We start from the raw sequence: 26,611 nt of genomic DNA on the forward strand, positions 1-26,611 counted from the left end.
ATATGGTCGGTGGGGAGGAAGTGACAGAGCCTTCTGCTTACTGAAAACTTCCCCAAATCGTGATATGTCTCGGGAACCAGGGACAAATCTGGGGGTTTAGCCTCAATCACCTGACTGGGAACCGAATGGGGGCAGGCAGTCTTGAGACAGTTAGCATGACAATCAAGGCTCCAACTCGTTACCTTGCCCGTCGCCCAATCGAACGTGGGATTGTGTTCCTTCAGCCAGGGGTATCCAAGGACCAGAGGAACATGGGAAGACGGCAGAATGAAAAATGAAATCATCTCCGAATGATTCCCCGACAACCGCATCTTAACCGGTTCAGTCCTCATCGTGATACGTGCCAGACTACTGCCGTTCAGAGTGGTCGCTTCAATGGCTTCCGGCAATTGCTCCTTGGAAAGCCCCAGCTGTTCCACCAACTCGGCATCAAGAAAGCTTCCATCGGCACCTGAATCGATAAACGCGTTAAGCGCTAAGCTCTGATTCCTGTTCTCAAGGGTAGCCGGGAAGCGGGGTCTGACAGAGGTACTGAGAGGTTGAAACTGGCTCGCTAAAAGTCCTCCCAACTTTAGCGAGCCGGGCAGTTTGACGACCGCCGGGAACAAGTGGAGATGTAATGTCCCGAGCGACCACAGTAGAGGCAGCAGCTGGTCTTACGTCTATGTTGACGCTCCTCCTTGGTTAACCCGTGCCGCCCCACTTGCATGGGTTCAGAATCGGGAGAGAGGTCCTCTCTACTAATCCTTAGTGGTGGAGAATGATCGACGTGTTCTGGTCCACCACCCGATCCGACTGGGAACTGAGAAGCTGATCGATTGGACGGACCCCATTGCTTCTCCCTCCTTCGCTCTCGGACTCGATTATCCACCCGAATAGACAAGGCTACCAAGCTGTCCAGGTCACTAGGCTCCGGATAGGAGATCAACTCATCCTTGAGCTGCTCCGACAGGCCCTGGTAAAAGGCCGCTTGCAAAGACTCCTCGTTCCACCCACTCTCCACAGCCAACGTCTTGAACTCGATCACGAAGTCGGCTACGCTGCGAGTTCCTTGGTGAAGAGAAAACAGACGCCTAGCTGCGTCCCTCCCTCGGACGGAATGGTCGAAGAGCTTCCCTCATCTCGGCCGTGAACCCCTGGTATGAAGCCATGCAGGGATCCTGTCGTTCCCAAACGGCTGAAGCCCACTCCAGCGCTCGACCACGCAGCAACTCAATCAAAAAGGCTATCCTAGCCTTGTCAGTGGCATAAGAGTAGGGCTGTAGATCGAACACTAATCCACACTGCATAAGGAAGGAACGGCATCTTCCCAGCTCCCCCTCATATTTATCCGGCGTCGGGACCTTGGGCTCACGGAGGGACACAACTTCAGAAGCGGCAGGCGAGATGGGTGAAACCGGTAGTGAGTCCTCCACCGGACACTGGCGTTGGTTCTGGACCTCCGTCAGGCCGGTAGAAAGGTTCCGAACTGACAACGCGATCTCCTGTAGTACCATGCTATGATGGCCCAACATCTTCTCCTGCTGGGTAATGGCATGGCGAACAGAGTCCAGGTCCGCTGGGTTCATAATTGGCCGGATCGTTCTGTCACAGTTCCCTCAGCCAGAACCCAAAAGCAGACCAGGACAAGGAGAGTTGAACGAAGGTGAGGGTTTATTAGATACGACAAAAAGGTGCAGTATAATCCAGGGACAGAGCGGGCGGCGTGGTTGAGTAGTTGGGGGTGCAGTCTGGGTCCAGTGATGGCTCGGCAGCCGCCGACCATCAGGCAGAGGTGGAGTGAAGGTTCCGGACGTGTGACTGCAGGTGGAACAAAAACGGAGGTAAGAACACAAAACTCAACAAAGTACAAAATAACAAAACTCACGCAAGATACTCTCGAACTGATACACAGTACACCTACTGTTCATGGCTAACGATCCGGCAGGAACTGGATGTTGGGCCAGAGCCTAAGAAAGGTGCTGATTAGGCCCAGGTGTGCAGATTGCTAATAGGAAGCAGGTGCGGAAACCAGAGCGCTCCCCGGAGCGTTCCCGAACCCTCGGGAAACTGGAGATTACGACCAGACCCCGACTCAGACAGCCGGGATCGTTACACATACACAAAAATGTATGCACGCATGACTGTAAGTCGCTTTGAATAAAAGCGTCTGCTAAATGGCATATTATTATTAGTTAGGGTCAAGGTAGTAGAATGGGGTGGTGATTTCTATTTTTGTGAAATATGGCATGTAATAGTGGTATATAGATGTTAGTTGGTGGTATGTAATAGTGGTATATAGATGTTAGTTGGTTGTATGTAATAGTTGTATATAGATGTTAGTTGGTGGTATGTAATAGTGGTATATAGATGTTAGTTGGTTGTATGTAATAGTGGTATATAGATGTTAGTTGGTGGTATGTAATAGTGGTATATAGATGTTAGTTGGTGGTATGTAATAGTTGTATATAGATGTTAGTTGGTTGTATGTAATAGTGGTATATAGATGTTAGTTGGTGGTATGTAATAGTGGTATATAGATGTTAGTTGGTGGTGTGTAATAGTGGTATATAGATGTTAGTTGGTGGTATGTAATAGTGGTATATAGATGTTAGTTGGTGGTATGTAATAGTGGTACATAGATGTTAGTTGGTGGTATGTAATAGTGGTATATAGATGTTAGTTGGTGGTATGTAATAGTGGTATATAGATGTTAGTTGGTGGTATGTAATAGTGATCTATAGATGCTAGTTGGTGGTGCAATTCTTTCCTTTCCCCTTTCTTTTTTATTTTTGTATCACAAAATGTAATGTGATCGAACACACACTACCGCACAGAAGGAGGCGGCATGCACAAACAAAATGTGTAAACGCCTTGCTACCAAAGAAGAAGAAGAAGAAGAACCTTACCGCTCTTTTTTTCTAAAGGGGGCGCGGTGTTGTCACGTGGCAGTCAGGAACATATTCACAACAATGTGGCAGAATCTTTGGAATTGAAAGGAACATCAGTCCTGTGAGTCGAAGTTTTTACTCTGCGTGTTGCTAAATATATGGGAAAATACAACACACATGGCAGAATTGCAATGCAGCGTTCAGTTGCTTGCTATAGCTAACGTTAGTTGTCTTGATTTAGCTGTATGTAGCTAGCTACCAGTAGCCCTTTCGACACTTCGCTAGTTAAATAAATACACAGGTAGCTGTTGGCTAACTAACTAACGTTATTCGTTTCGTTTGGCTGTCCCACCTGACTTGTCCATGTGTTGTTAACTAGATAGCTAACGTACGTAGCTTAAGCGATACCGTTTTTGTCTTGTTCTTTGTATAACAGTATGTGTAACGTTCGCTGGTTAGCCAACCCCAAAAGGGCTAAATGTCTAGATGGGTTAGATTTCTGTTTGTTTGCTAGTTGATTTAGCAAATCAAAAAAGAGCCCTTATGCCGTGACATTGTGAATTCGCAATGCCGTGACCCGGATTCGAACCGGGGTTGCTGCGGCCACAACGCAGAGTACTAACCACTATACGATCACGGCGAGCTACCAGGGCCGTGTGTATGAGGGGGATTTTGGGTTACTCAAACGTGCACACACTGCCACGCAGTGATGTGTACACGCTAGCTGAACGGGTTATTTTTTTCTTCAAACGCTCACTCACGGATGTTTAGGAACCGGTGTAATTTGCTCGTGTTTGCCAGTTCAAATCAACCAATGAAATTAAGAAATTTACAAATATTAGGATGAACAATGACGGAGTCCGGAGTATGTATGTATGTATGTGATGGGATGTATAATCATTATGGACAGTAACGTTTTGTGGCTAGAATATATAGTATATCTGAAGAATACGTGGATAGAATAGTATATGTACAGCAATAGTTGAATAGGATGGCCTTGACTAGAATACAGTGTGTATGTGTATATATATATATATATATATATATATATATATATATATATATATGAATGAAATGGGTACAACAGTATGTAAACATTATTAAATTGACCAGTGTTCCATGTACATAGGGCAGCAACCTCTAAGGTGCAGGGTTGAGTAACCGGTTAGGTACTGACTAAGTTTAGCTAACACACCTTTTTTTTAGTCAGGCTATAGTTATCTAGGAAAAAAAGAGCCCGTTTGCCGTGACATTGTGTATCGCAATGCCGTGACCCGGATTCGAACCGGGGTTGCTGCGGCCACAACGCAGAGTACTAACCACTATACGATCACGGCGAGCTACCAGGGCTATGCGTCATATTGTAAGAATGTGTTTTTTAACTGATGCCTGCAGTGACGTTGTCAAGCGCAGCCATTTCACTGAGAACGTATTCTTTGCTTTGGCTGTGCACGCAACTTATCACATTGTTAGCTGTCCAAGCCTTTGTAATATTTCACTCATTGTAATTCATTTAATTTTGAAATATATATTCACCTACTATGCAAACAGTGTAGTTTATTGACAAACTATACTGTTTGCATAGCTAGCTAGTACTATATATTTATATTTACGTCATTTAGCAGACGCTCTTATCCAGAGCGACTTACAAATTGGTGCATTCACCTTATAGCCAGTGGGATAACCACTTTACAATATTTTTGAATTTTTTTTTAGGGAGGGGGTGGGGTAAGGGGGTAGAAGGATTACTTTATCCTATCCCAGGTATTCCTTAAAGAGGTGGGGTTTCAAGTGTCTCCGGAAGGTGGTGAGTGACTCCGCTGTCCTGGCGTCGTGAGGGAACTTGTTCCACCATTGGGGTGCCAGAGCAGCGAACAGTTTTGACTGGGCTGAGCGGGAACTGTGCTTCCGCAGAGGTAGGGGGGCCAGCAGGCCAGAGGTGGATGAACGCAATGCCCTCGTTTGCAACCAGAAAGAAAACATGGTCATAAATGAACACACATTCATCAGTAATAAGGTCCTCAATCAGCTTTCTGAATTGCCCTACCAAAACTTCACACTTAAGAACCCTTAACAACTAAAAGCAGATTTATCTAACTCAATAGAGACCGAAGCAATTTCCAATTAGCCATCCCTGAGACCAGGTGTGGTCTTACATTTACATTTACATTTTAGTCATTTAGCAGACGCTCTTATCCAGAGCGACTTACAGGAGCAATTAGGGTTAAGTGCCTTGCTCAAGGGCACATTTACTTCATTTAGCAGACGCTCTTATCCAGAGCGACTCACCAATTGGTGCGTTCACCCTATAGCCAGTGGGATAACCACTTTACAATTTTTTTTTGGGGGGGGTAGAAGGATTACTTTATCCTATCCCAGGTATTCCTTAAAGAGGTGGGGTTTCAAATGTCTCCGGAAGGTGGTGAGTGACTCTGCTGTCCTGGCGTCGTGAGGGAGCTTGTTCCACCATTGGGGTGCCAGAGCAGCGAACAGTTTTGACTGGGCTGAGCGGGAACTATGCTTCCGCAGAGGAAGGGAGCCAGCAGGCCAGAGGTGGATGAACGCAATGCCCTCGTTTGGGTGTAGGGACTGATCAGAGCCCGAAGGTACAGAGGTGCCGTTCCCCTCACTGCTCCATAGGCAAGCACCATGGTCTTGTAGCGGATGCGAGCTTCAACTGGAAGACAGTGGAGTGTGCGGAGGAGGGGGGTGACGTGAGAGAACTTGGGAAGGTTGAACACCAGACGGGCTGCGGCATTCTGGATGAGTTGTAGGGGTTTAATGGCACAGGCAGGGAGGCCAGCCAACAGCGAGTTGCAGTAGTCCAGACGGGAGATGACAAGTGCCTGGATTAGGACCTGTGCCGCTTCCTGTGTAAGGCAGGGTCGTACTCTCCGAATGTTGTAGAGCATGAACCTGCAGGAGCGGGTCACCGCCTTGATGTTGGCGGAGAACGACAGGGTGTTGTCCAGGGTCACGCCTAGGCTCTTCGCACTCTGGGAGGAGGACACAGCGGAGTTGTCAACCGTGATGGCGAGATCATGGAACGGGCAGTCCTTCCCGGGAGGAAGAGCAGCTCCGTCTTGCCAGGGTTCAGCTTGAGGTGGTGATCCGTCATCCATACTGATATGTCTGCCAGACATGCAGAGATGCGATTCGCCACCTGGTTATCAGAAGGGGGAAAGGAGAAGATTAGTTGTGTATCGTCAGCGTAGCAATGATAGGAGAGGCCATGTGAGGATATGACATAGCCAAGTGACTTGGTGTATAGGGAGAAAAGGAGAGGGCCTAGAACTGAGCCCTGGGGGACACCAGTGGTGAGAGCACGTGGTGCGGAGACAGCTTCTCGCCACGCCACTTGGTAGGAGCGACCGGTCAGGTAGGACGCAATCCAGGAGTGAGCCGCGCCGGAGATGCCCAGCTCGGAGAGGGTGGAGAGGAGGATCTGATGGTTCACAGTATCAAAGGCAGCAGACAGGTCTAGAAGGACAAGAGCAGAGGAGAGAGAGTTAGCTTTAGCAGTGCGGAGAGCCTCCGTGACACAGAGAAGAGCAGTCTCAGTTGAATGACCAGTCCTGAAACCTGACTGGTTTGGATCAAGAAGGTCATTCTGAGAGAGATAGCAAGAGAGTTGGCTAAAGACGGCACGCTCAATAGTTTTGGAAAGAAAAGAAAGAAGGGATACTGGTCTGTAGTTGTTGACATCAGTGGGATCGAGTGTTGGTTTCTTGAGAAGGGGAGCAACTCTCGCTCTCTTGAAGACGGAAGGGACATGGCCAGCGGTCAAGGATGAGTTGATCAGCGAGGTGAGGTAGGGGAGAAGGTCACCGGAGATGGTCTGGAGAAGAGAGGAGGGGATGGGGTCAAGCGGGCAGGTTGTTGGGCGGCCTGCAGTCACAAGTCGCAGGATTTTATCTGGAGAGAGAGGGGAGAAAGAAGTCAAAGCATAGGGTAGGGTAGTGTGAGTAGGACCAGCAGTGTCATTAGACTTAACAAACGAGGATCGAATGTCGTCAACCTTCTTTTTCAAAGTGGTTGACGAAGTCATCCACAGAGAGAGAGGAGGGGGGCGGGGGGGGAGGATTCAGGAGGGAGGAAAATGTGGCAAAGAGCTTCCTAGGGTTAGAGGCAGATGCTTGGAATTTAGAGTGGTAGAAAGTGGCCTTAGCAGCAGAAACAGATGAAGAAAATGTAGAGAGGTGGGAGTGAAAAGATGCCAGGTCGGCAGGGAGTTTAGTTTTCTTCCATTTCCGCTCCGCTGCCCGGAGCTCTGTTCTGTGAGCTCGCAATGAGTCATCAAGCCACGGAGCTGGAGGGGGAGGACCGAGCCGGCCGGGAGGATAGGGGACACAGAGAGTCAAAGGATGCAGAAAGGGAGGAGAGGAGGGTTGAGGAGGCAGAATCAGGAGATTGGAGGGAGAAGGATTGAGCAGAGGGAAGAGATGATAGGATGGAAGAGGAGAGAGTAGTGGGAGAGAGAGAGCGAAGGTTGCGGCGGCGCATTACCATCTGTGTAGGGGCAGAGTGAGTAGTGTGGGAGGAGAGCGAGAGAGAAAAGGAAACAAAGTAGTGGTCGGAGACATGGAGGGGAGTTGCAGTGAGATTAGTAGAAGAGCAGCATCTAGTAAAGATGAGGTCAAGCGTATTGCCTGCCTTGTGAGTAGGGGGACGGTGAGAGGGTGAGGTCAAAAGAGGAGAGAAGTGGAAAGAAGGAGGCAGAGAGAAATGAGTCAAATGTGGACATAGGGAGGTTGAAATCCCCCAAAACTGTGAGGGGTGAGCCATCCTCAGGAAAGGAACTTATCAAGGCGTCAAGCTCATTGATGAACTCTCCAAGGGAACCTGGAGGGCGATAGATGACAAGGATATTAAGCTTAAATGGGCTAGTGACTGTGACAGCATGGAATTCAAATGAGGAGATAGACAGATGGGTTAGGGGAAAAATTGAGAATGTCCACTTGGGAGAGATGAGGATTCCTGTGCCACCACCCCTCTGACCAGATGCTCTCGGGGTATGCGAGAACACATGGTCAGACGAGGAGAGAGCAGTAGGAGTAGCAGTGTTTTCAGTGGTAATCCATGTTTCCGTCAGCGCCAGGAAGTCGAGGGACTGGAGATTAGCATAGGCTGGGATGAAGTCAGCTTTGTTGGCAGCAGAACGGCAGTTCCAGAGGCTGCCTGAGACCTGGAACTCCAGGTGTGGGGTGCGTGCAGGGACCACCAGGTTAGAGAGGCAGCAGCCACGCGGTGTGGGGGCGTTTGTGTAGCCTGTGCAGAGAGGAGAGAACAGGGATAGGCAGAGGCATAGTTGACAGGCTGTAGCAAATGGCTACAATAATGCAGAGGAGATCGGAATGAAATGAACTAAACATCTGGGACAGTAGAGAGCAGGGCCTCCCTCACCAAAAACTTCTACTTCTAACAACTAAAATTGTTTCACTGAACCACCCGAACAAAAACTCTACCAACTTCCACCTTTAGAAATCAGAATTGTTGTGAACCACAGCGGTTCAATGTTTAAAGGAATAGACTCAACCCACTTTATTCAGCTAGCTAACTATGACACCATAGCTAACTAGCATGCTAGCATCCAAAAACACACAGTTTAGCACCAACACTTGCATCCAAAAACACACAGTTTAGCGCCAACACTTGGTCACAACAAACCACCAATAGTGTGTTAACACACTAAGCAGATAATTCGTGTCCGTGTCTGTTGGCTAGCTAGCAATGGCCACTGTGTTGACCTTGTTTGAAGAACGGCTAGCTAGCTAGCTAGCTCGTGCTACCCCGGCACCGCCGAACAACAATGCCAACCCACAGTAACTAACCACAACAGCCCACGATGCCTAGCTATGACGCCATAGCTAACTAGCATGCTAGCATCCAATAACACACAGTTTAGCACCAATACTTGGTTACAACAAACCACCAAGAGTGTGTTAACACACTAAACAGATAATTCATGTCCGTGTCTAGTTTCTTTCGTAACGCAGCAAAAAAATTAAGCGTTGGTTAGCTAGCACATTAACATTGGAAACAACTCTCCACCGTTGCACTAAACAGATAATTACCAATAAACGTTACCAGTAGCTACCCGCTAGCTAGCTAGCATACCAAGAGTGTGTTAACACACAAAACAGATCATTCATGTCCGTGTCAAGTTCCTTTCATAACGCAGCAAAAATATTAAACGTTGGCTAGCTAGCTAGCACATTAGCTAGCACATTAACATTGGAAACCACTCTCCACCATTGCACTAAACAGATAATAACCAATAAACGTTACCAGTAGCTACCCGCTAGCTAGCTAGCCTCGTGCTTCGCCGGGCTCCGCCGTAACAATACTTAAACAATACGTAAACAATACTACCTACAATAATTGCCTACGGAAACCTACAATAACTACCTAAATAAACTACCTACCTACGATCTAAATACATGGTTTAAGCTTTACTCAACACCATATGAGAAGCCAAGCTTACCTCCTGCTAGAGAAAAACACAACCTCTCCCGACGAAGTCTATAGTACACATAATCACAACACAGTCAAAATACTTTCTAAATATACCCTAAATGGGTTAACTAAGTTCCCATACAATCACGTTGTTCTGCAATTTTATCCTGCTTTACATGCAGTCTGGTCTAGGCCAATTGAGGAAAGCCCCTGAATTAGCAGTGGATGATCAACATTATCGAAGTCCTTTGACAGGTCAATGAAGATGGCACATCATACAATTAACACATCATTTACATATTTCATAGCAACACTAGCGAATATATATATATATATATATATATATATATCAATGTTTGTTATATGCCAAATAGCTGTTTTATAGTAGTTTGAATGGCTAACCATGGCTTTTTCTCAGGAGGATACTCCAGAGCTGTGGTAATGAATGGAAAACTCATCCCCCATACTCCGCTGGCTGTGGACTTCTGGCAGGTTAGGAAGTGTCAGCATGTCCGCCTGTTCTTCCTGTCCCATATGCACAGTGACCATACTGTGGGCCTGACCTCGACCTGGTCCAACAGACCCATCTACTGCTCACCAGTCTCTGCGACACTGCTCAAACTTAAACTACAGGTGAGAAAGACAAAGTATCAATTATATTCTACACAAGGCAACATGAGGAATGTAGATATGGGATAATTGTTTAAACTATTTTTGCGTGCCATTACCAATTCTTGAGCTAGCTATTGAAATATGAATGGCTGTATACACCATAGCATCTCCTTTTTATTTGCAAAGTGCTGAATCGCTTTTAGGTGTTCTATACTTCAGTTTATGATAAGGCCTCCTCTCCTCTTTTCCATGTGTTCAGGTCAGAGAGCGATGGATCCATCCTCTGGAGGTGGGGGAACCCAACATGTTGCCTCTGGATGATATAGGAAAGGAGAGGTTGACCGTCACTCTCATGGACGCTAACCACTGTCCAGGAGCGGTCATGTTCCTGTTTCAAGGATACTTTGGCACCATACTCTACACTGGTGAGAACTCTACACACCATACTCTACACTGGTGAGAACTCTACACACCATACGCTACACTGGTGAGAACTCTACACTGGTGAGAACTCTACACACCATACGCTACACTGGTGAGAACTCTACACACCATACGCTACACTGGTGAGAACTCTACACACCATACGCTACACTGGTGAGAACTCTACACTGGTGAGAACTCTACACACCATACGCTACACTGGTGAGAACTCTACACACCATACTCTACACTGGTGAGAACTCTACACACCATACTCTACACTGGTGAGAACTCTACACTGGTGAGAACTCTACATACCATACTCCGGCACTGTACTTCACGGTCTCTCACTAACTAGTCAACTTTGGCATTTAGCCAGCTTGTCTTTCCCGCGCCCTACACACGGCCCTGGTAGCTCGCCGTGATCGTATCCAACCCCGGTTTGTATCCGGGTCATGGCATTGCGATTCACAATGTCATGGCATAAGGGCTCTTTTTGAGTAAGTAGCTAGTAGCTAACAATACTCTGTACATTATGGTGCCACTGGAGTATATTATGGTGCCACTGGAGTATATTATAGTGCCACTGGAGTAATTATAGTGCCACTGGAGTATATTATAGTGCCACTGGAGTATATTATGGTGCCACTGGAGTATATTATGGTGCCACTGGAGTATATTATAGTGCCACTGGAGTATATTATAGTGCCACTGGAGTATATTATAGTGCCACTGGAGTATATTATGGTGCCACTGGAGTATATTATGGTGCCACTGGAGTATATTATGGTGCCACTGGAGTATATTATGGTGCCACTGGAGTATATTATAGTGCCACTGGAGTATATTATGGTGCCACTGGAGTATATTATGGTGCCACTGGAGTATATTATGGTGCCACTGGAGTATATTATGGTGCCACTGGAGTATATTATGGTGCCACTGGAGTATATTATAGTGCCACTGGAGTACATTATGGTGCCACTGGAGTATATTATGGTGCCACTGGAGTATATTATGGTGCCACTGGAGTATATTATAGTGCCACTGGAGTATATTATAGTGCCACTGGAGTATATTATAGTGCCACTGGAGTATATTATGGTGCCACTGGAGTATATTATGGTGCCACTGGAGTATATTATGGTGCCACTGGAGTATATTATGGTGCCACTGGAGTATATTATGGTGCCACTGGAGTATATTATGGTGCCACTGGAGTATATTATGGTGCCACTGGAGTATATTATGGTGCCACTGGAGTATATTATGGTGCCACTGGAGTATATTATGGTGCCACTGGAGTATATTATGGTGCCACTGGAGTATATTATAGTGCCACTGGAGTATATTATGGTGCCACTGGAGTATATTATAGTGCCACTGGAGTATATTATGGTGCCACTGGACTCTGGCACTCTACTACAATACTCTAATCTCTGCTTATCAATCACATTTATTTTATAAAGCACTTTTTACATCAGCAGTTGTCCCAAAGTGTTTTATAGTTTCCCGGCCTAGAGCACGAAGAGCAAGCTAAGCAGAAGCACAGTGACCTGGAACAACTCCCTAGAAGGAGGAAACCTAGAGAGGAACCGGCTAAAAGGGGTGCTCCATCCTCTTATTCGTTCTTGTGATGAAAAAAAAGGCTAAACGGACACTCCTGACCTGCAAAACTATTTCATTTCAGAATTTGTTAGGGTTCAGTTTTAGATTTTGGTTTGTCGTTTATAGCCCCCTTATGATGAGGTATGGCAGGAGTTCCCCAAATTGTTTTACTCGGGGGGCCCCCCCTCCAGCATTCGGGAACATCCCACGCCCCCCAGCACGCAAAACATCTATTTCTATGGGGACAAGCACTGTTCATGTCACAAACTTGTTGGTGGAGAGAATTTTGCAGGTTTAAAGATTATTTCCTGCAATTCTACACATTTTGTCATGGGGTGCAAAGAAAATGTTGCAGTTTTAAAGCAAATGTTCTTGCAATTCTATACATTTTGCCATGTCTAATGTGTATTCATGTGATATTTGATTGACTAAAAACACGTTAGCTGACATGGGCTAGTTGATCTGGACATTTCTGACACATTATAAATATCTCTCTAAGGTATGCAATGACTACTAACATGACAAGAGGAACTGATGATGCACTGCCCAGTTTGAAAAGTACTTTCAAGAGTACGTTTTAAAGCCGGACTGAGATATCGGGATACTCACACATGCCGTCACTAGCTAGGTTTTCATCCAATTGGCAACAGATTTTCAAGCGAATATTCTAAAATCCGCATAAAAACAATATGCACATTTTCCCACCAGATGTGTTTTCATCAAACTGACTTGTTGCTGATAAAAGTGTGTGTGTGTTGAGGTAGTGCACATAAAAATAACTTTGCCGGTTAAATTAAAATGGATTTCCATCGCATTTTCAACTCAACTGATGGTTTTGTCACACAAAAAAAGCTGATATATAGACTATTATACTAACACATTCTTGTATTTGCACGTGCACTCTAGCCAACAGCTCGCAAATACAATGCGGGTATAGCCCACATTAGATAATTTTTTTATTTGTCGAACAGCAGCCAAGCATCGATCATCATGTCACCAGAATAAGACCGTAGATATTTATTGGAAAGGAGCATCAAGCTCATCAACTTGCACCTCACCACCCCGTGAAGTTCATCATAACTTATTTCATCTGTAGCCTAATAAACTGAATGCTTTCCCAAGAGGACCCCACAACATGTCATCGCGTGACTCCAAGTTGACTTTGATATGATGGTTATTATATCAAAATTTGCGCATGAAAGCGTTTCTGACATTTCTCGCATTATACATTTTACAGACACAAAAAACATCCCACCTTGTCTAGCGTATTTAGTTTTATCGACATTTGGAAAGTTTCCATCAGGCCTGTCGTGACATTTTTTCCTTTACTCGCATTTAAAAAGGTTGGTTGGAAACCTGGTTACAGTCACGTGGATGAGGTGGCTAAACGCCAAAGTCGGGTAGTTGGTCAGTTTAGTTAATGTTACAGTTTGATGCTAGTTAGATTACAGGTAGGGCTTTTGTGTTTATATTGGGTTACTCAGGCGTTCAGTACAATAATGTGGACAGGGAGAGTGCTGACCTTCTTACTTTCCACTCCAAGGGGCCTCCCACATCACCTGGTAGCTTGCTGTGACCTGGTAGTGCCCTCAAACTCGACTCTGGACCTCGAAGCCAGTTCCATTGCATTTTTTATTTTTATTGTTCCCCTCTAATCAGGGACTGATTTAGACCTGGGACACCAGGTGTGTGCAATTTAATTATCAGGTAGAACAGAAAACCAGCAGACTGAACCTCGTAGGGTAAGAGTTGAGTACCTCTGTGTTGAGATTACGGCAACCCCGGTTCAAATCTGGGTTACGGCAATGCAATACACAATGTCACGGCAAATGGGTTATTTTTTTCCTAGATAACTATAGTCTATACCATTTTTTTAAAAACATTTTTTTCTTCTTTTTAAGCATTTCATTGTACTGTGTACACTACGCTGTATCCGCAGTTAATTTTGATAAACTATTGATCCTCTGTGGCTAAATTATGCTCTCTGGTGTATTTTGAACATTGAGAGTGGGCTTCTGTGGTTGGATAAAGAAATCTTATAATATACCAAAAAACGTGATTTTGTATGTAAATAAATCTTTGCCTCTTGGGCCCAGCTCCTGACTCACATAATTGACCAGTCACATTTATTTATTATGCTGTTTTTTTAAATTTATTAATCAGTTACCAATCAAGGCAGAGCCCCCCAGTTACCCACGTGGGCGCCCCTACCTCCTCTTCTCCCCCATCTGATGATTAGCAGAGCGGCAGGAGGCAGCAGCAGGCTGAGAGCGGGTTCATGAGTCTTCCTTTGGTTGGCGGTTGCAGGGAAAAACTATTAAATATATACTACATATACACTATATATACACTACATTTCTGCTTTAACAGCCTCCACTCTTCTGGGAAGGCTTTCGACTAGATGTTGGAACATTGCTGCGGGGACTTGCTTCTATTCAGCCACAAGAGCATTAGTGAGGTCAGGCACTGATGTTGGGCGATTAGCCCTGGCTTGCAGTCGGCGTTCCAATTCATCCCAAAGGTGTTCGGTGGAGTTGAGGTCAGGGCTCTGTGCAGGCTAGTCAAGTTCTTCCACACCGATCTCGACAAACCATTTCTGTATGGCACTCGCTTTATGCACGGGGTCATTGTCATTCTGAAACAGGAAAGGGCTTTCCCCAAACTGTTGCCACCAAGTTGGAAGCACAGAATAATCTAGAATGTCATTGTATGCTGTAGCGTTAAGATTTCCCTTCACTGGAACTAAGGGGAACAGTTATTGAGCTGACGTTGCTTCCAGAGGCAGTTTGGAACTCGGTAGTGAGTGTTGCAACCGAGGACAGACCATTTTTACGCGCTACGTGCTTCAGCACTCGCCGGTCCCGTTCTGTGAGCTTGTGTGGTCTACCACTTCGTGGCTGAGCCGTTGTTGCTCCTAGACATTTCCACTTCACAATAACAGCACTTACAGTTGACCGGGGCAGCTCTAGCAGGGCAGAAATTTGACGAAGTGGCTTGTTGGAAAGGTGGCATCCTACGACGTTAAATGTCACTGAGCTCTTCTGTAAAGGCCATTTCTACTGCCAATGTTTGTCTATGGCGATTGCATGGCTGTGTGCTCGATTTTATACACCTATCAGCAACAGGTGTGGCTGGAATAGTCGAATCCACTAATGTGAAGGTGTGTCCACATACTACATACACTATATATACACAAAAGTATCTGTGTCTGAAATGTAATAAAACATATGTTGTTTTCTCACCTTAATTATAAAGAGTATGAACCTTTTCTCTATTCCAGGAGATTTCCGCTACACCCCGTCCATGCTGCGTGAGCCATGTCTAAGGACCAACACCACTATAGATGTCCTGTACCTGGACAACACGAACTGTGACCCCACACGCACACTGCCCTCCAGACAACGAGCCACTCAGCAGATCAAAGAGATCATCCGCAGCCAGCCCAAGCACAATGTTGTCATTGGTGAGACAGATGCTTAACCGTTACTCGTTTTGTGTAGCTGTCTGTGAACTGTAGTGGTGTAGGTACAGTGAGGGGAAAAAAGTATTTGATCCCCTGCTGATTTTGTATGTTTGCCCACTGACAAAGACATGATCAGTCTATATCTATCTTTTAATGGTAGGTTTATTTGAACAGTGAGAGACAGAATAACAAAACAAAAATCCAGAAAAACGCATGTCAAAAATGTTGGAATCAGCCCAGAACTACACGGGAGGATCTTGTCAATGATCTCAAGGCAGCTGGGACCATAGTCACCAAGAAAACAATTGGTAACACACTACGCCGTGAAGGACTGAAATCCTGCAGCGCCCGCAAGGTCCCCCTGCTCAAGAAAGCACATATACAGGGCCGTCTGAAGTTTGCCAATGAACATCTGAATGATTCAGAGGAGAACTGGGTGAAAGTGTTGTGGTCAGATGAGACCAAAATTGAGCTCTTTGGCATCAATTCAACTCGCCGTGTTTGGAGGAGGAGGAATGCTGCCTATGACCCCAAGAACACCATCCCCACCGTCAAACATGGAGGTGGAAACATTATGCTTTGGGGGTGTTTTTCTGCTAAGGGGACAGGACAACTTCACCGCATCAAAGGGACGATGGACGGGGCCATGTACCGTCAAATCTTGGGTGAGAACCTCCTTCCCTCAGCCAGGGCATTGAAAATGGGTTGTGGATGGGTATTCCAGCATGACAATGACCCAAAACACACGGCCAAGGCAACAAAGGAGTGGCTCAGGAAGAAGCACATTAAGGTCCTGGAGTGGCCTAGCCAGTCTCCAGACCTTAATCCCATAGAAAATCTGTGGAGGGAGCTGAAGGTTCGAGTTGCCAAACGTCAGCCTCGAAACCTTAATGACTTGGAGAAGATCTGCAAAGAGGAGTGGGACAAAATCCCTCCTGAGATGTGTGCAAACCTGGTGGCCAACTACAAGAAACGTCTGACCTCTGTTATTGCCAACAAGGGTTTTGCCACCAAGTACTAAGTCATGTTTTGCAGAGGGGTCAAATACTTATTTCCCTCATTAAAAATGCAAATCAATTTATAACATTTTTGACATACATTCTTCTGGATTTTTGTTGTTGTTATTCTGTCTCTCACTGTTCAAATAAACCTGCCATTAAAATTATAGACTGATCATTTCTTTGTCAGTGGGCAAACGTACAAAATCAGCAGGGGATCAAATACTTTTTTCCCTCACTGTATGAAACTGCTAGTCTTGTTGTCATTGGTGAGACAGATGCTTAACCGTTACTCGTTTTGTGTAGCTGTCTGTGAACTGTAGTGGTGTTGGTATGACACTGCTAGTCTTGCCTTGCTACAAGTCCTGGTAGCTCGCCGTCATCGTATAGTGGTTAGTACTCTAGGTTGTGGCCTCCGAAACTCTGAAATAGTTAGCTAGCTGTCATCATACTGTAACCAAAGATACTGATAACAATTATGTGCTTTAACTTGAACTGGCATCTTGCCAGCGCCATCGGACAGTGACGGCATGCTTGAGTATCTCGTTATATTTTCCCCATCACTCAAGTCCTGGTAGCTTGCTGTGATTGTGTAGTGGTTAGTACTCTGCATTGTGCCCGCAGCAACCCCCAGTTTGAATCCGGGTCACGGCATTGCGATACACAATGTCACCGCGCTTTTCAAATTATTTACTATGAGTAGTAGCTAACTAACTAACAAACTATCTAACTCTCTATAGTGTGTGTGTTTTTCTCATGTATAAATTGTTTTTAAAAGCTTCAATGGGTTAGAAAACAAATTAAATCCAGTTTCCTCGTGGCCAGGGGCATCAGTTGGGTATGGCAGGGGGTAAACCATGCATGGCTCAAGACCAAACATGTAAAAGTAGGCTACAAAAAAGTTGACTAAAATCATTCCAATCCTGTTTAGCTTATTGTTGGCTGGCTTTAGAACTATTGCGCAGAGAGAAGCTGCCGGCCTGCGCACCTTTCTCTCAGAGAGCAGAGACAGCCGGTCAGCTGTTTAGGGAGTGCGCCGATTGCTTTGAACTTGATGCTGGCATTTGTAAGCCTCGCGGCCAGCTGTTTTATGCACCGGTTACTTTCACACTTTCAAATTGATGACGTCATAGGTGGCGTGTCCAATAGGCTAGGGGAAGATTCCCCTAAAGTAAATTCATTTAAATGTGCCAACATTTGCTATAAAATTACTTGTGCCTATACATAAATAAATTATATCATTTAAAATACTACACAAGAGAGCATGATTTGGCCACAGGGGATCATTAGCTTTTTTGCCTACCAAATAGCTGAATGTTGAGTTGCAGCGGTCAGTGAAAAGCAGTTAAATAGGCCTTGGCCTATCGTAATATTTGAAAATACAATCGTAGGAAAAACATAGTTTAGAAAGCAAATGGCTGTTGCTGGAAAGAGAAGACAAAGAAAATATTTAATCTGTCTCTAGTTCTCAAAATTCTCAACTCCCAATTGAGCAAACAGTGGCCTATCTCATTGGCACCAGCAGAGAGCATCGGCCATATCCTGGTGACGCATATTTACTGTCTTTATCATTGGATCAGTACCAATGGAACGTTTTTTTGGGGGGACAGTAATATCCTCCTCCAGGCTAGATGGACGTCATATTGTACAATTTCTCTCTCCCCTTTTCATAGACCTAGATTAGATAGTTGTGACAAGGTTGTCCCGTGTAGCTCAGTTGGTAGAGCAATGGCGCTTGCAACGCCAGGGATGTGGGTTCGATTCCCACGGGGGGCCAGTATGAAAATGTATGCACTCACTAACTGTAAGTCGCTCTGGATAAGAGCGTCTGCTAAAATGTAAACATTTTTGTTTTTACTAGTCAGTGTCAGCAGAGTAGGCTAGGAATTTGTGTCGTATAAAAATAAAAATAAATGATGTTGCTTGTCTCCAGTCATAAAGTGTAGTTTCATGAAATGTGTTTATTCTAAAGGCACTCGCACATCTGAGCTATCTTTGTTGCAGGTGCATGGTAACAGTTGAATAACACGCACACTGCTCTTGCTAGTATCGCTGCTCTTGCTAGTATCACTGCTCTTGCTAGTATCGCTGCTCTTTATTAAGCTTTACATATCGGCCTCAAGAGTCAGAGCTTTTGACGAAGGCCGTGAGGCCGATACGTAAAGCTTAATTAAGAGGAGCGATACTAGCAAGAGCAGCGATACTAGCAAGAGCAGCGATACTAGCAAGAGCAGCGATACTAGCAAGAGCAGCGATACTAGCAAGAGCAGTGATACTAGCAAGAGCAGCGATACTAGCAAGAGCAGCGATACTAGCAAGAGCAGCGATACAAGCAAGAGCAGTGTGAGGGTTTCTTATTTTTTCTCATGAAATGTGTTTATAAAATGCAAAATTTTCCTGTGCAAAGAAAGGAGAAGCAACGTCTCTGATTTATGCCTGTTGTGTCACTACGCGCTCAGGCATGCTTTGTTCAGAACTCTGTTTTGCTAACAGTGATTGAGTTATGTTATTAGCTTAAGTTATAACTATGCAATCTACTCATCACATTATGAATGGGAGCCTATTTTACATTAATCTACAAATGCGGTGATAGATGCATGCAATCTTTTATTATAAAGGTGCAACTTTATGGTGAAAAAATAGCTTCCCTAAACTTGAAACTCGCTCGCCGCCTATGGATGTCGGCATTTGAAGTCGGCCTTGTTGTGACTTGATAGCGTGTATAATGCATCTGTTTCACGTTGCACTGTATGCGCCGTTCCACAAGTAAATGAGCCAATTTATGATGTGGTTGACATTGTTTATGCCGTTCCACAGACCTTTAAACCTAATATTGCGGTGATAATTAATGTCTGGGATCATTTGTTTTGTTTTTTTGGCTGTTCTCCAAATAGCATTTTAGAGTGTTTTAAATTGTGTAGAAATGAGGTAAATGAGCTTCAACTTCCAAAACAGTCCCCTCTCTGGCATACCCTAGGTTTAGCTGAACTGACACCACTCCTCGTGGCATAGAGATGCTGTATATAATTGTATTTATGCATATTATGTTCTAATTCTATTTCCATGTCTGTGTGTTGTCTGCAGGCCTGTACACTCTGGGTAAGGAGTCTCTACTGGTCCAGCTGGCCATGGAGTTTAAGACCTGGGTGGAAGTGTCCGTCGAGAGGCTAGCGATTCTCAGAGCCCTGGAGCTGCCGGATGTCTTCACCACTGAGCCAGGAGCGGGCCGGATCAGGGCCGTGGACCAGTCAGAGATCCGCTCCACCAACCTCCTCCTTTGGAACAGGGAACACCCCACCCTGGCCATCCTGCCCACCAGCAGACCCCTGGTCTCCTTCCACCCTAATGTCCACGTGGTACCTTACTCTGACCACTCCTCCTACCAGGTAGGGATGAGTTTTAGATTGACCACTCCTCCTACCAGGTAGGGATGAGTTCAACATTGACCACTCCCCCTACCAGGTAGGGATGAGTTTAACATTGACCACTCCTCCTACCAGGTAGGGATGAGTTCAACATTGACCACTCCTCCTACCAGGTAGGGATGAGTTCAACATTGACCACTCCCCCTACCAGGTAGGGATGAGTTCAACATTGACCACTCCCCCTACCAGGTAGGGATGAGTTCAACATTGACCACTCCCCCTACCAGGTAGGGATGAGTTTAACATTGACCACTCCTCCTACCAGGTAGGGATGAGTTCAACATTGACCACTCCTCCTACCAGGTACAGATGAGTTCAACATTGTAGTAAAAATAGAAGTAACTCCTGCACACATGAGTTTACCTCTGCACATAATGATGTTATCATTACTGTAAATGTTTTGGTATTTCGGTATGACACCTTTTGAAAAAGGTGCTGTAGTTTTGGGACACCCTAGTTAAGGAGTCCCGACTAGTCCACCTGGCCATGGAGTTTAAGACCCGTCACAAAATTACAGCACCAAAAGGTGTCGTACAGAAACAATGACAATAAATGTTCAGAGGTCAAATCTTGTGTGCAGGAGTTATTTACATTTTTAAAACAACGTTGAACTCTAAACCAGATACGATAAGCCATAGCAGTGTGCATGTTAACCCCATTTTCTGAAGAGATGAGTTCAGAAGAGGAATTACCTTAATTCACCAAGTACATTCTGATCTTTACTTGGTGTCATGGTTCAACACAAAATCCGTTTATTTGTCATGTGCACAGGATACAGCGTAGTGTACACAGTACAATGAAATGCTTAAAAAGGGGGCTGAGATTCTAACTCAGGATCACCTGTTTACTAGACAGGCGCTTTAACCAACTAAGCGACAACGCCGGGTAGGGATAAAAGTCTGAGCCAGATTGACCCAAAGGGCAGGAACCCATCTCCTGTTACTCTAGTGCAGGGGTAGGTAACCCTGGTCCTGGAGGCCCCACTTCATGTTTTTGATTTAACCAACCTGGGAGACCAGGTGTGCTGAATTTAGGCAATCACTGAACTGATCAATTAGCTCAGTTGGTCAGGTGTGGTGCCTAGTTGGACCATAATCCTGCAGTAGCTGCAGCACTCCAGGAACAGGGTGGCCTACCGCTGCTGTAGCGTAATGTAGCTTGATGCACGAACACATCCCCCTCGACAGTATGCTAGGAGGGAGTTTAACACTAGTTGATTCAGAATCAATTAGGCCTAGCTGTTGGTTGCTAGATTAATCAAAGTTGGTCACTGTTAAACTCATCAGTGTGAAAAATGTGAAAGATGTATGCACTCACTAAAACTGTAAGTCGCTCTGGATAAGAGCGTCTGCTAAATGACTAAAAATGTTTTTTTTAAATGTAAGAGGTGTGTGTAGACTTGAAATCCAAAGTGTTTGTCATATTTTACACAGTACAATGAAATGCTTAAAAAGGCACTGCTGAGATTTGCACTCAGCTGTGTTGAGGATCAGCGTAGTGCAGGTGTTGTTTCCTACCTTCACCACCTGGGGGGGGGGGCCCGTCAGGACGTCCAGGACCCAGTTGCACAGGGCGGGGTTCAGACCCAGGGCCCCGAGCTTAATGATGAGCTTGGCGGGTACTATGGTGTTGAAGGCTGAGCTGTAGTCAATGAACAGATGGGATAGGGCAGTGTGATGGCGTGCAATTTGTGCCATGCAATGACGATACCTGGACCACCTACTGAAGTGTGCTTTTGTAGAGTAAATCACGTGAATGAGGTGAAAAGGAGCCTGGAGTGCCACTTTAATGTAAAAAAAAAAAAATGTTTCTTAACTAATAAATGAGTTTTTATTGAGATTTGAACTCAGGAGCTCCTGTTTACCAGACAGGCACGTTAACCAGCTAAGCCACAGTACCAGCACCTTGTATTGTCTTTCACAGGGGTCAAAAGCCACACATTAAATCAAAACAATTGTTTTTATTTAAAACTCATATCTCTGTACCGTAATGGAAAATATCAATCAAAATGTTGATTTCCTAATTTTGGAATCGATACGGACACTCGTTTTGACTAAGCGATTTAATGGATTAATCTAAATCATCCCTCCTAACAGGACCGGAGCCCTACACAGTCCCTCCAGGATTTCGCGACCTTTTTTTGTGATTTTTTGAAATTCTGCGATACATTTTGCTATGTTTTTCCCCCACATTAATTTCATATAAAGCAATAAAACATCATATATGCTCAATTTTAGGACGATTTTAAGCAGAATACATAATACAAAAACAATTAGAATTTTTTTTATTTTCCTGAACAAAAAAGGAGTGGAAGCTAGCTCAGAGTTCCAACATAAAAAAATAAATGCATGCATAATCTGTAGGTACTAAAAAAGATTAAACTAGGACAAAATAAACACCTGGGGTCCAATCAGCAATTAAGACATATTATATCTCAAGTCCATCTTCCATGAAAACAATTGGAGACAAAGTGCTCTTTTGGGCTGTTTCTTTTTTTGAACAAACACAGCTCTTTTTCTGAACATGCTACCACTGCGCTAAAAGTGCGGGAGTTGGTCAAAATTGCGGGCTCTCGCATAATATGCGCTGATTGGTTGATTTTGCATTGAATTATGCGATCGCAGAATCCTGGAGGGACTGCCTATACTACTAATCATGTTTGAGGAGTTCGCTTTAGTCAATGAGTTCAACTCGGGATAACCAGTACCACGAAAGTAGCTCACCTTTTAGCCAGGTACATCTCTATGGCAACGAATCCATCAGAACTAACCTGCTCCGGGGCAGGCTAACTCAGGGTTAACTCAATTTATCCTGAATTAAGTGTGTGAGCCATAAATTGAGGGCCAATTAAATCAGATACCTTCCCTCTCGCAAAGAATGTGTCATCTGCCGCGTTCAACTGCTAGTCATAACTCTGAAATTTCCGACTTACTAACTGGTTGTAGTTATACACATGCAATGTTAAAAATTTCTGAGTTTCCTAGTTCTGACTAGAACGTGAATTCGGCAATCCTCCCCTTCATTTGTGGAAGAAGATTAAATATTTTATTCATCAAATGTTTTTTTTGTGTGTAAGAAAAGTGGTAAAATTAAAAGTATCACATTACACATTTAGTAATGACAGCATTTGCTTTCGATTGTAATGAGAAATTTGCGAAAGTCAAAATGACAGCTGCAACCAACCATAGACATATAATCCATAGATGGTAGTTCCCATTCAAGTCAGGACTGGCAGCCATTGCAAGTGTACCGTCGTGTACCCATGAGTTTAACAGTCAAATTGCCAGGGTAGAAGGTTCCAAAACCCTTCTATTAATTATATGTCTATGGCCACAACGAAACAAGCTGTTCCACAAAGAGAAGAATAATCGGTAGGCATTAATGATAAGTAATCAAATAAAGATTGCATTTTTAAAAGGCAATTTCACACCATAGCCTGCTGGATTTGCAAGATAACATTTCTTTCTTTTTGATTTCAGTAGAAATGAAAATGTGGCAGTGACTCGCCCATGAATTGATGTTTCAGTATTGTCGCAATGAAGACCTCGGCGCTCGACTAGTCATGTACGACATGCACAAGGAGTTGCAAGCCTGCTAGAGTTAGCGGCAGGCAGACGAGCAATATCCACCGTGGTAGTACGGATGAATGAAGCCTCACCTGGAATGTGAAGCTAACTAGCTGGCTAGCTTTATAAAAGCCTGAGTAGATCTAGCTTGCTTCGTAGTATGCCACTCTGGTGGACAAATGCCAGAGTTGTTGAGTTACCCAGTGAATTAGTTTACACTGGTTAGATTACATTTAGCCATACTGTTTAGATTACACCAGGGATGGGCAACTGGTGGCCCGCGACCCCCCCTTTTTTAGGCACGCTTTTTGGAACTCTGTCGTAGTCTCAATTTACTTAGTTAGAATAATACAATACACAACATTTGGATGTGCATCAGCAGTCACTTAATTAGCCCATGTCGGCTACATTTCTTTTAGATTGGTAGGTTAGTCTAGCAGCCAGCTATCTATACTTGTAGTAAGCATGGTGAAATTACCGACCTGGGTGGGGGCCATTTTGATAATCAGTTATCATATTAAAAGAGCAAACATTTGCATCCACCCTATGGCAAAATGTGTAGAATTGCAGTAAATTTGCTGTAAAACTGCAAATTCTTCTCTCCGCCGCATGGCAAAATGTGTAGAATTGCATGAAATGAGTTATAAAATAGCTAAATCTTCTCTCTGCCTCATGGCAAAATGTGTAGAATTGCATGAAATTAGTTATAAAATTGCAAATCTTCTCTCCGCCGCATGGCAAAATGTGTAGAATTGCATGAAATTAGTTATACAATTGCTAAATCTTCTCTCCGCCGAATGGCAAAATGTGTAGAATTGCATGAAATTAGTTATACAATTGCTAAATCTTCTCTCCGCCGCATGGCAAAATGTGTAGAATTGCAGGAAATGAGTTATAAAACTGCTAAATCTTCTCTCCGCCGCAATGCAAAATGTGTTTCTGCGGCCACAATGCAGAGTACTAACCATTATACCATCACAGCCAGCTACCAGGATTGGGGTAGACATTAGGCCTGTTAACTCAAGCCTGCAGTGGTTTAACCTCTGTATGGCTCTGCATGCAAGGAGTGGTCCAAAACCATTTAAAGATATTGAACTGCTTCTGTCTTGATATCCGGTCGAGAAACTAGTGTACAGACGCCCTTGATTGATTTTTAATTGATTTATCTAACTCATCTCTCCTTCCTACCAGGAACTGGAGGACTTTGTCTCAGCCCTGCGGCCCACCTCCCTGGTCCCCATCGTGGGCAGGCTTACCACTGGCATCCCCTCCTTCTCTGCCCTGCTGCCTAGGAGAAAACGCCACGAGGTCCTGGTTCCTGAGTCAGTCCGGCACTACATGAAGGGCCGACCTGAGTTGCAGGTTCAAGACCCTGGTCAGTCCAGCTTCCTGGGTTACAGTAACCTGCCGCGGAGGCCTATCCGACCCCCTCCACCCAGAGGGGTGGTGTTTGAGTCCCCCCCTAAGGCCCCCTCCAGAGACTCCACGCCTGGGTCGGTGGTGGTCGAAGCCTGGGAGACAGGGTCCATGGAGCATCCTGGTCAGGAGGAAGAGATGGACACGGAGATGGATGCCGACAGAGATGGAGAAGAGTCGGACTGTATGCTGGTAGATCTGAGTGAAGACCACAGCCCTACCAAAGACACAGGACCCAGCTCCAGCCCCGACCCTAACCCCAGCCTATCCAGAGACCCCAATCCCAGCCTCAGCAGAGACCGAGACCCATGGGGCCTGAATCTGGTCCACAGGGTCTCAGAGAACCTGGATCTGGAGGAGAGTGTCCCCTTCAGTCAGTTCACCCAGAGTAACTTCACACTCATGGAGGTCCTGAGAAACACTGCCATTTCACTGAGGCCCAGAGCTGTGAGAGAGGAGACCCATCCTCAGTATTTGCCTTGTGATAATATGGCCGCCTTAAACTGTAACTTAAACGCAGTATCAATTAACATAACCAGTTCCCACAATGGAAACCCAGACCAGGAGACAGAAACTCTTCCATTACTGCAACTAAGCCTGAGCTCCTGTTCCGGTGACAGTACCTGTGCGAACGCTAGTGACCCCACTGAAACACAACCTGAGCCAACAGAAGACTGTGAGGTGACTCTCCTGCTGTCCCTCCCTTTCTCTGAGGAGGACTTGTCTGTCTCTGGCTGCTATAGCAACACGCTCCTGGAACGGAGATTTTTGGAAAAGTTCAGCCTCTCTCCTTCAGATGTGGAGTAGGGAGGGTGAAGTTACCCAGGCCTAGACACTGATCTTGCATTTTTCCCCGCTACTGGTTACGGTTATGATTGGGAGAGGTGAAGCTGATCCTAGATATGTACCTAGGGGAACCTTCCAGTGAGGGAATATTAGTTAGTCAGTTCCACTCTGCTGTTGAGAGGTACCTTAGCTGCTAACACCAGACAGAGGATAATGTGAATGCTAACCGTGTCAACATTCTTTCCTTCACATTCCTTAAGAAGACTCTTCTTGTACTGTTTTAAAAAGCACTTCTTCAGTTGTGTATATAAAAGAAAAGTATGTTAAAAGTTTAACTTGCTAGGTCAGATTTTAATTTGAGATTTTCCATTTGAGTTTGCTTTTTGGTTCAGGACTAGGCTTCATCTGTGTCCGGGAAACCGCCCCATGATGTTTACTTTAAGGGAAGTGCATATTTCACTGTGTCATTTCATTTATGACATGATTTGTGTTTATACAGGGGCAGTATTTACAAAGCTCTCACCTACTATGTTATGGCTAGGTTGTAGGCTGCATGGATTCATTTAATTTCCTGTAATGTGCCACAGTGTTTGAACCATGTTTTAAATGTGAATAATTAGTGAAATACTTCTTACTGTAGCCCACATGTTATATGCCTTTTAATGCTGCTCACAGTTCACTGTTGATTTTATATATATATAACATACACTGAGTATACCCAAACATTAGGAACCCCACCCCCAACTGGTGTCGAGCTCCCTGCCATCCAGGACCTCTATGTCAGAGGAAGGCCCGAAAAACTGCCAAAGACTCCAGCCACCAAAGCCATAGACTGTTCCCTCTGGTACCGTCCGGCAAACGGTACTGGAGCATCGGCTCCCATACCAGCAAGCGCCGAGACAGCTTCTTCCCCCCTAGCCATAAGACTGCTAAATAGTTAGTCCGGGTAACCATTTAATTATCTTCACTGACCCTATCTTGCACTGAC

At 45.0% G+C, this 26,611-nt stretch overlaps 1 protein-coding gene and 2 non-coding genes across 3 annotated transcripts; 1 reads left to right on the forward strand and 2 right to left on the reverse strand.

Moving 5' to 3' along the window:
* Window positions 1–2,909: 2,909 nt before the first annotated feature.
* On the forward strand, window positions 2,910–26,611 carry dclre1b (DNA cross-link repair 1B). The gene is made up of 6 exons (XM_041845306.1): window positions 2,910–2,991; window positions 9,745–9,959; window positions 10,198–10,363; window positions 15,250–15,432; window positions 19,515–19,816; window positions 24,613–26,611. The coding sequence occupies exons 2-6, from the start codon at window positions 9,768–9,770 to the stop codon at window positions 25,642–25,644; spliced, it is 1,875 nt and encodes a 624-aa protein (XP_041701240.1). The 5' UTR covers window positions 2,910–2,991; window positions 9,745–9,767; the 3' UTR covers window positions 25,645–26,611.
* trnah-gug lies at window positions 3,439–3,510 on the reverse strand. The gene has a single exon. It is a non-coding gene; the product is annotated as a tRNA-His (tRNA).
* On the reverse strand, window positions 4,136–4,207 carry trnah-gug. Its single transcript has one exon. It is a non-coding gene; the product is annotated as a tRNA-His (tRNA).

This window comes from Coregonus clupeaformis, chromosome 24, assembly GCF_020615455.1.
Source record: "Coregonus clupeaformis isolate EN_2021a chromosome 24, ASM2061545v1, whole genome shotgun sequence".
Classification (NCBI taxonomy): domain Eukaryota; kingdom Metazoa; phylum Chordata; class Actinopteri; order Salmoniformes; family Salmonidae; genus Coregonus; species Coregonus clupeaformis.